The sequence below is a fragment of the Castanea sativa genome, chromosome 1 (genome assembly GCF_040712315.1).
Source record: "Castanea sativa cultivar Marrone di Chiusa Pesio chromosome 1, ASM4071231v1".
Lineage (NCBI taxonomy): Eukaryota > Viridiplantae > Streptophyta > Magnoliopsida > Fagales > Fagaceae > Castanea > Castanea sativa.
The window spans coordinates 25,883,946-25,895,070 of NC_134013.1; the positions used below are offsets into that span (position 1 = coordinate 25,883,946).

Below are 11,125 nucleotides of genomic sequence, written 5' to 3' on the forward strand. Positions count from 1 at the left end.
CATTAAAGTCAAACCATGCAATGAATGAAGTCCAAGCAGTGCAATTATGGTTCGCATATGATAGTTATTGAAATTTCAATAACTATATCCTCTAGGCCATAATCATGCACGGCTCCTCTTCAATAGCAATATATCATTGTGCAGACACGGATATATATATATATATAAGTGATGCAATTCTCTACATTATATTCAAATGATGCAATAACTATTAAGACACGGCACCATTACTTTATGATGCAGAAAATTGAAACACAAAGATAATGGTTTTCTTAAATTCTAAAATTCAATCACATATTATACAATCATGAGATGAAAATCTGGCTCTGATACCAATTGTAAGAAAAACTGGTTTAGTATCTCATACAAAACACATAGCGGAAGTAACAAACAATGATCTATTTCATTCATGATTGATAACATGCACTATGTAAATTTCAGAATTTAAGAACAAAATAGCATACCTTGGTGTGGAGAAATTCAAAACAAAGATTAGAAGCATTTGGGAACACTTTTAATCTTCACTCCAATTCCACTTTACGTCCAAGATATATGGTCTCTCAATCAGTTTTCAAGAGAGAATGATAGAGTGTCTCACTCTAACATACACACCATTTTACAACGATGTCTCTCTTTTTCTTTTTCTAATAATATAAAAAAAATTATGTATGTTTCTCCCTTTATAACTAACTGATTGTCTAATTGGGCTGGCCTATTGGGCCTTTCGAATTGGGCTTTAGTGTGTGGTTTCGAGTGGGACCAAAAGGGACCAATAAGACACTAGCTCCAATAGGCCTTGGGTTTTTCCGTCAACTCTTGACAAGTCCAAAATTACCATTAATTATATTTAATACTACTATATAAATATAATTGCACTGTAGGCCTTATTAATAAATTATATCCCAAGACTTTATTATACATGCAACCCCTTCATAAAATATTCGTAGTAACACAAAGTCATGAATATAGACTGCCACTTTGTAAATTATTACATCTTATCCTTGAGTACCCGGTTTAATCCTTTAAAATTATTCACCATATATTTATGAAATCTAATTTCATAAATATATACTTTAGTAACTTTTTACCAAAGTGGTTAGGCCTAACTCTCTGAATAACTGAACCCATTAAACTTATCTCAAGTGAATATTTTATATCTCCATTAAGAGATTATGAATTCCATCTTGAGAATATATGTTCCATCAACACTAAATGTGGTTGCCCAACATACTGAGATTTTGACCGTTACTTTAGATCCCACTCCTGATATATCAAAGTAACCTACACTTCATGATCAAGCCCATTATCCTCTCATGATTAAGAGTTTATGTAAATTAAAGTCGTGAGATTTATTATTCATTTAACAGTCGTTAGGAGAATAATAAATCTCACAATGATCCAGTTCAATATGTCTTAACTCTTAAAACATATCAACACATCAACTAGAAGTCTCCACTTCCATGATCAAGACAAATCATCTTAGTTGATATGTTATAGTCTTTGCAGATGAAATGCACAATTTCATCACCGACTATGAACTAAAATTCTGAGTTTACAAAGAACTTGTGATATATATTTTCTGTGACTTTTCACATAAATCACATACTATGCATCTCATGGACTATATGATAATGTCCCAATATTTATGTTACCATTATTTTAGATAATAATAAAACAACTTTATTAATCACAATATTAAGTCATACACAATATCATACATAATGTCATACATAATATCATACATAGCATCATACAATAGGATTTAAGGGTACTAATCCTAACAGCTTTGATGGAAGCAATTTTCAAGGCCAAGGATCTTGGACTTTGCAGAATCCTAATTCTATGCAATCATATGAAGCTAGTGCAGATATGCAATTTTTCCAGACAACACTCTTGGCAGGATCAAGCTCTCCTATCAGACCTTCATCAGTTAAAACAGCAAAGCTTTTGTATTTTTGTCCTGCTTACTCCTAAACTTAATATGTCTCATGTATAACTTTGCTACTTAAGCTGCTAAATGTCCAGGGCGTCTTGTATATGAACCCAACCTAGTATAAGGCTTAACTCTTGTAATGCTCCTTTGTTTTTTATGAATATGTTTTTCGGTTGGTATTAAAAAAAAAGTATATAAGTTACTCAAAAAAAACTATTAAATTATAAAAATAATAAATAATAAATTTTATTTTCTATCCTAAATAATGAGGTTATGTCTAATGTCTTTCTTAAACCACAAATGTGACAATCAACCCCAATTGAATTGAAAATAGAATTTTTGGAGCATTAGTGTTCCTAATGTTGTTGAAAATAACGGTTGTAGAATTTAGAGAAAATGAGCCTGGGAGAATTTGTGGTAGAATGAAGAGGTCTATAAAACAATTAGGTCAAAAATAGATTTTAAAAATTATTTTTAGGCTAAAATGCAAAACTCACTCTCTAAATTTCTTCAGAATTCATTTTAATATTTTAACTTTGTTTTCATTCATTTCAGTCTTCCAAGTTTCAGATTTATTCAATTAAGGTTTTTTTTGCCAACTTTCATTAAAAAAAATTTCAACCATTAATTGAATTTTTTTTAGTTAAAAAAATTTGAAGAAAAATTTAAAAAAATTGGAAAATTAATCATAGCATATAACAAAAGTTAATGAAAAAGTCTTAATTGAATAAACTTAAAAGTTAGAGGTTTGAAATGAATAAAAGCATAATTAAATGATTAAAATGAATTTTGGTGAAATATAGAGGGTGGGTTTTGCATTTTAGTCTTATTTCTTTTTTTTTTCTTTTTTTATATAGTAGCTTTATTTCTATACCTATAGAAATAATGAGATTTATGAAAAACAAAAGTTGTAAAAAAAAACAAAAAAACAAAAAAAAGACACTATAAACATAATTGAGAGTAATTTTTTTGACAGTTTTTATTTTATTGTCCATGAAAGTTACATTAAAATTTTATAAAATAGTCTATTAATTAATGCCTTAAAGACACTTGTTAATAGATCCATAAGATAAAAACCATCAACGTTTTACTTACATTTAAAAAACTGCTAAAATGCAAAATTCATCATCTATATCTCACCAAAATTCATTTCAGCCATTTAACTTTATTTTGCTCGTTTTAGTTCTTTAAATTTCAAATTTATATTCAATTAAGCTTCTTTTATCAACTTTTATTATATGTTGTAGTTAATTTTTAAAATTTTATAAATTAAAAAAATTCAATTAAGGATTGAAAAACATTTTTTAGATTTTAAAAAAAATTAACAAAATTGATGAAAAAACTATAATTAAATAAATCTGAAATTTAGAGAACTAAAATAAACGAAAACAAAATTAAAAAACTGAAAAAAAAAATCTGGAAAAAAAAGATAGAGATCCAATTTTGTATTTTAACCTTAAAAAAAAAAAAAATCAATCAATCAAGCCAAATCAAATGTGAAGAATATGCTACCTTTTTCAAGTGAAGAATATGCTCGAGGATGTGATTTCTAATAAAAGGTGTATGGAGTTTATCGAAGAAAAAAAAAAAAAAAGAGAAAAGCCAAGGCCATCTCTGAGTCTGACATGGAAACTCCACTACTGCTATTGGATACCGTGGATGGTGCAGTTGACCACAAAGGGCAACCAGTCTTGAGATCCAAGTCGGGGGGTTGGAGATCCGCAGGTTTCATAATATGTGTGGAAGTGGCGGAGAGGTTTGCTTACTATGGAATCAGCTCTAACCTCATCACCTATTTGACCGGCCCACTTGGTCAATCCACCGCCACCGCCGCCCAGAATGTCAACACCTGGTCCGGCACCGCGTCTTTGCTTCCTCTGTTGGGGGCATTCGTCGCCGATTCTTTTCTGGGTCGTTACCGCACAATTGTCATTGCTTCTCTCATCTACATCATGGTTAGTATTTTTTTTTCATTCAATAGATATGATAGAATCTGAATTTCTGTAGGCTTACTGGGTACTTTTATTTGATAGACTGAGTTAACTGTCTGGAACCCACTTATTATTAGGGAACGAACCATTTTAGGAAAGTCTATATTTATACCCTATTGCCGAAAGCTTTGAGCTTGAGTTATGGACTGGTATAATAGTGAAATTTCAGTCAAAAAGCTTGTTCCTTCAAGTAGTGGCTCCTGCATAAGAAATAAAAACACAATTGGCTTGCAAAAATAAATAATACTAAATAAAATTAATTTTCTCTTTGAGCCGCCTGGATAAGAAACCCGACCCTGTCTTAAAGCCGGAGATACAAATACTATCGAAAGGCCCCAGGTTACTCTTTTGGAAATGGCACAAAAACTGGTAGAGAAAATTTGTTCTAAGAGACATGATTATCGTGATGAGGCTTGAGATATAATGAAGAAAGTTTGTGTGGAAGTACCAGCTTTCCCTCACCTCTTCAAAGTCTTTAAACCCGGCTGCAAGTTATGCCCCCATCACATGAGGTAGTCCAAACCAATGTGAGCACCCAATTCAATCCCATGTTATTTGGTGAAGGAAAGTTGTCTTTCCAAATTATAAGAGATAGATGACTTGTACTCTTGTTGTTATCGATGTTTTACACTTTACCATTTTGCTCCGGTTTAAAACTCCAGTTATAGACTTGTAGGCTAAAATATCCATTTTAGCATGTATGTCATGAATAATCCATTTCAATACAGGGATAAGTGTGGCTTGTGAACACATTTACACAGTTACACTATCAATGAAAGACGTGCAAAATATGGAAGCCTTAGTGGTGTTATACCTTGGGGTTTTGTGCTTGAGTCTCAGACATATTTGCTACCTGTTGTTTGCAGGTTATTGCACGTATTTTGAGCCCACTAAGTGGGATCCGAGGGTTGCTCAACATAACTTAGAAAGTTTAAATTTAATTTCTAGTAATTTTCCGCGAGTGCCCTGGAAATGTTTATTTGAATTTATTGGAAATGATTGTCAATGTCTTTCAAGCACAGTGTTATTAAACTCTTTTCATCTTTGATTGCTAACCATTTTTAACTGGGAATGGGATGAATCACAGGGACTTGGCTTGTTGACTCTGTTGTCAATGCTACCTTCTCTCAACTCTTCTAACTGTCAAGACACCAGTAAATTTCTTTCATGTTCTCCTCCTCAGCCCCAAGTAATCCTATTCTTCTGCTCTCTGTATCTAGTAGCACTTGGGCAAGGTGGACACAAGCCTTGTGTTCAAGCTTTTGGGGCTGATCAATTTGATGGTCAAAATTCAGAAGAGTGCAAAGCCAAAAGCTCATTCTTCAATTGGTGGTATTTTAGTATATGTGCAGGTTGCTTAGTAACACTTTGGATCATAAACTATATTCAAGAAAACCTTAGTTGGGGTCTTGGTTTTGGATTACCTTGTATTGCAATGATTGTTGCGCTGGTTATTTTTTTGCTTGGAACTAAAACTTATCGTTACAGTATCAAAGAGGATGAGAAAAGTCCTTTTTTGCGAATTGGTCGAGTGTTTGTTGCTGTAGTGTGGAATTGGAGAACTACCCCTTCGGCCATAGCTATTGAAGAGGAAGCTCGTGGGACTCTGCCTCACCAAAGTTCGGAAGAATTCAAGTAAGACAAATAACTTTCAACTTATTCTCTTACATTAAAAAGGAAAAAAGAGGGGGTGGGGGTGGAGGGAACTGCACCTTGTGTTTATAAAAGTGACAGTTTATTTGCTACTAAGCTCTAGCTCAAATGACACGTACTCACATAAGATAGGGCGCATGCTATGGTCATGGGTTCAAACCCACTGGATGCCTGTGTAAATTTACAATAAAAATTATAAAAAATAAAATTAAAAAAAAACAGTGACACTTCATCCACCTAAGGGTCACTTTATTAATGTCTGTTATGCTTGGTTATCAAAAGTTATTATACAATCAAGAATTATAAACACTGGACATGGGTAAAGTTCCTTTTCTCTAAAATTTGTGGGCAAAGTTCTGTTTTTCTAAACCACAAATGGGTAAAGTGCTGTGTAAAGCATGTGATTTCTATGTGCATATTTTGATGGCAAAGTTGGGTTCTAAAGAAAACTGACCTCAAATGGGCAAAGTGCAATTTTTAGACCATGGGTTGGAAAATCATATCCATATTATATTATAGGTGGAGAAAGTGTATCTTTCCTCAAAAAAGGAATGCAAAAGCTAGTACAAGATAGATTCAGTATAAATTTTGATTCATTAGGCCACAAACAGGCCTCTCTCATGGGACTCACAATTCAATAATAATTTATTTCTCATAAATAACTACTCAAAACTATTCTATTTTACGTGGCATCTGATATGAGTAACCTCGTTTTTATTTCTAGAATTAACCAAGGCTATTTTCTTGTTGACTTTATTTTAAAATATGAGCATTTTCAGATTTATTCTTCCAAATATTTTAAGTATTGTTTGCTGGGAGTATTACATTTACTGTCATTTTATTTGTTCCTTTGCATTATCATGCAGCTTTAAAATGCTTCATTTTTGAAAGAATTTTTGGTCATGATGCTGAATATTTATCTAGGGTGCACGGACCCTTCATTTGGGGTATCGTACTCATGTCGTACCTGTGTCATAAAGATTTCATGTTATAATTTTTTTTTAAATTGCTTGTGTCGCCTTATCGTACCCGTACTTGTACCTGTGTCCTTCCATCCTAGGTATTTATACTCAGTAAGAGAACTCACACATCCTTGTAGGATAGACCTTTTTTGGGTCAAAATCTTTAAGAACTTAGATCTCTTAAATCTGAAGCCAATGGGCCACACAATCCAACCCTTTGAGGTTAACTCTTTGTTACATTAAAGCAAGTTCCATTATATTGCTAAAATAACTCAGACACCTTACTAGGTTCCTAACTATTGGAGAACTCTTGCTCCTTGTGTAGTCAAACTGATGGATGCCAACTTACAAAAAGAATAATTAATTACCTATAAAAAAACGAAAAAACTTAATTTGTTGCTTAGATAAAAACTCATCTTTAATTGTGATTTGGATTCTATGATATGGTAGGTTCCTCAACAAAGCTTTGCTTGCACCAGATGGTTCTAAGGAAGATGGAGTGGTGTGTAGCATCAGCGAGGTTGAAGAAGCAAAAGCGGTTCTAAGGCTTGTCCCGATATGGGTGACAAGCTTGGTGTATGCTGTTGTCTTCGCACAGTCCTCAACTTTCTTTACCAAGCAAGGGGCTACTATGGACAGAACTGTTGTGCCAGGCTTGGACATATCAGCTGCTTCTCTTCAATCCTTTATCAGCCTTTCCATTGTTGTCTTCATTCCCATATATGATCGTATTTTTGTGCCTATAGCAAGATCTTGTAGCAGGATATCCTCTGGCATAACAATGCTACAGAGAATTGGAATTGGGATGCTTTTATCTGCTGCTTCCATGGTAATTGCAGCTTTAGTTGAGATTATTAGACTCAAAACTGCTCAAGAATATGGGTTGGTCGATTTGCCAAATGTGACAATCCCAATGAGCATATGGTGGTTGGTTCCTCAATACGTCTTGTTTGGAATTGCTGATGTTTTCACCATGGTTGGTCTACAAGAGTTTTTCTACGATCAGGTCCCAAATGAATTAAGGAGTGTGGGTCTTGGCCTCTACCTGAGTATCTTTGGCGTGGGGAGCTTTTTAAGTAGCTTTCTTATTTCTGCCATTGAGAAAGCAACTGATGTGGATGGTCAAGATGGTTGGTTTGCCAATAATCTTAATCGGGCACATCTTGATTACTTTTATTGGCTACTTGCTGGACTTAGTATAATAAATTTGGCTGCCTACTTATATTTTGCAAAATCTTACATTTATAATCGGAAATGCACAATATGATTGTAATCCTCGGCAACTGCAAATTGTTGTTAATATATATATAAAGCTAATTAGCTTTGTGAATCACTGCAAAATTCATGCCCATAGTCAAGTGAAGCCCAATTGAAGGTATGTTGTCTTCTGTATAACTTTCTGAATGTACTTTGCATTATCTACAAAAGTGTTAGAATCCCGTCAGAATGCACTCGTAGACACCTACTTTCTTATTCCCTTTCTTCTGTTAGATCATTTTGCATGTTTGCTATGATTTATCTTTGGTAGCTTCCATTTGTGGCTGTTATTGACTTATTGTACATGAATTCTGTTATGTTTGTTGCAATATTGTAAGCTGAATGCCATTCTTGCATTTCATACTCTCGTATTGGCTGCTGCCTATCAGAATCGGTGCCATCCATGCCATTAATTTAGGCGATGCATCAACGATTTGGAAACAGTGCAATAGCATGCAATTACCACACCATGTGAGATGAAAAAGTTAATACATTTCTTTTTCTTTTTCTTTTTTTAAATTATCCTATTCACCTTTACATCTTACTTAGGTGTGGTAATTGCATGGTGTAGCTCTCAATCATTACATCATGAATACAACATTTATGGGCGTGTTCACAAAGTCTAATTGGGCGTGTTCACAAATTTTGAGGAAAAGTATCTTATTTTTAGCAATGTTGGACCCAATTATAACCCTTATTGTTGTTTTTTTGTCTTTACAAAATAAATTTTTTTCGTTTGTACAAAGTTGCAAAACAAAGTGATCAACCTTAGTTTGGCCGTTAATCATCAACATAAAACCTTCTACACAAACACGGTAATTGCATGTTATAATAATTGCTTCGGATCCAAATATCTAGTTAGTCACTCATGCGATGCCCTTGAAAGTAACATAATATGATTTATTTCTCATATTTTTTTTCTTCTAAATATGAAATTTAATAATTATGATAGTTATTAAAAAATAGTTATGATAGTTATTAATAGATATCTATTATGATTGTATTTGTATATAGAATTATGTATATCCTATCATTAGGCATAGTAATATAAGAGCAAGACTTAAGTATAGTACTTAGGTGTTGTTCTTTAGATTCTCATTTTAAAATTCTGCTATGTGGATTTTTTCTCATAAAATGGAACTGTATTTTTTAATTAAGTTGCTACATGGTTAAATCTTAAAATGGGAACTTACAGAATAACACCTAAAGTATTGTACCTAAGTTTTGTACATAATATAATTATGTTTGGATGTGAAACCATATCTTCTAATATTTAAAGAAAATATTTCATGCCAAGACTTTAATGGAGAGTTTAAATATACAAAATAATAATAATAATAATAAATTAAATTAAATTTATGCGAGATTACTTTATTGATTCCTAAAGTTTAGTAGTTGAAGTTTCTCAAGTTTTAAGCGGGAGCTATTAATTCTTCAAGTTTTTTGAGAGAGTTTCAAGTTTGAAAAATGAGCAATGTTGGCCTTTGTGTTAACTTTAGTTAGTATCACTGCCTATGTAGCTAAAGGAACAATAATATGACTAAGTGATGTGGCAATATTTTTAATTTTATAAAAATTAAAACCCAGGACGGTCTCAGCCGATAACGAATGCCGTTTGCCAAACTTGTTCAAGCATTGTTTCTCGGCGAAGATGGACTTTCCATCAAACTTATCATGATCAGACTTGCAAAGGTGAAAGCTAGCCGTCATGTTATGGATGCGGCTGCTGGGGAACTGAATGAACAACACAATAGTGGTAAGATCCTGAGCCTGAACGTAGGCAATGATGAATATAAAGTCTAACTCTGCCCTGAAATGATTTGAAACCCATCTAAAAATTTGTTCCCACGAATCAATAAAATGAGAATCTAAGGTGAACATAAGCGAAGCCCATCAACAAACAATCCTTAAATCTTAATTATGAGATTTTTCTAAAGAGGTAAGTCGAAAGAGGGGGAGAAACAAACCAAAAACGAAGAATGGTGAAAGCAAATGGTTGTGGAAAACATATTATCTTTTGTATATAATATATCCCCAATTTATAAATCTCATCACACCCACAGATGTTTTTATAATTAAAAATATAACAACTTTAAATTATAATGACTGGAAGGTATTGACCTTTTAAAATTTTTTTTTTATTTATTTTTAAATAGAGCCTCTAAAATTTATAACACTAAAAGAGATGAATGAATAAAAAATTATAACACTAAACCCAAAAAAAAACTTCATCATACACACAAACGTGTATGATGAGGCTAGTTTTAAATATTCTTAATGAATTATATTATGTACTTTAATTAATTAACATATATATAGATAAATAATTACATTACATATATAATTAGTGATAATCTTGAAACGGTACGTTGGTATTGACCGATGTTGAAATATTTTATTTCTATTGCCAAGCTAAAACAGCTTTCAGTATGATATTAACTCACTTATTTAAAACTATATTAGCATATGAAAATTCAGACAGTATTTATTCAATATTAATGTAATAAAAAAATACAAAATACAAAATAATTGTTTCTCAAAACACTTCAACTCAATAATTTATTAAAATGGAACCCAATGTTCTTTTAAATCTTGAAAATCTTTTATGATTCATTTTATACTAAATTTGTAACAATTTTTCTTTCAATGTATAAAATCTAACTAGAAAAATATCTTATTACTTTAAGAAGAGAATCGTTGTTTGCATCAATGAAAATATTTTGACAATATTTGTGGCTAGAAAAGTAAAATATTGTTGTTGATTTTTCCATTATTTACAAATTAAATAAAAATCATATTTATTGTCTCAGTAAATTTAGGGATGGGCATGGACCAAATTTAGGTCGGGTATACCCAAATACGGCCGAAAACTTTTACTATAGATACTCGGATCCCATTACCCGTTAATACTCCAACTAATCGAACCTCTCAAATCCACTCATCCTCTGGCCTGGAGCAAGATTTCTGGATATATATATATAGAGAGAGAGAGAGAGTCTAGGTCCATTAATTTGTATGTATTGAGTTTGAGTGAGGCCTGGCCAGAATGAGAAAATTCCAATTCATTGCACTGAGTCTGAAACTAACATCCATTGCCAACCTCTGATCGCAGTGTTAACATTGTGGCCCATAGCCTAAACTTTCAATCACGTTTCAGTCACGGTCGTGTTCGGCAAAGTAATGTCAATATTCTTATAGATAAATTTTTTTTTTTTATAAAAGTAATGTCAATATTCTATGGTCATTATCATGGTTTCAGTTTGCACGTTTGTACTCCAACTCCAGCTCATCTATCCGACTTCTATTGTCCTTACTAACATTATATATAT

The 11,125-nt window shown here is 32.5% G+C and overlaps 1 protein-coding gene across 1 annotated transcript; it reads left to right on the top strand.

Annotated features, from left to right (window-relative positions):
• The first annotated feature begins 3,457 nt into the window (after positions 1–3,457).
• LOC142621950 (protein NRT1/ PTR FAMILY 5.10-like) lies at positions 3,458–7,874 on the top strand. Its single transcript, XM_075795335.1, has 3 exons — positions 3,458–3,888; positions 5,012–5,559; positions 6,990–7,874. The coding sequence occupies exons 1-3, from the start codon at positions 3,559–3,561 to the stop codon at positions 7,804–7,806; spliced, it is 1,695 nt and encodes a 564-aa protein (XP_075651450.1). The 5' UTR covers positions 3,458–3,558; the 3' UTR covers positions 7,807–7,874.
• Positions 7,875–11,125: the final 3,251 nt, after the last annotated feature.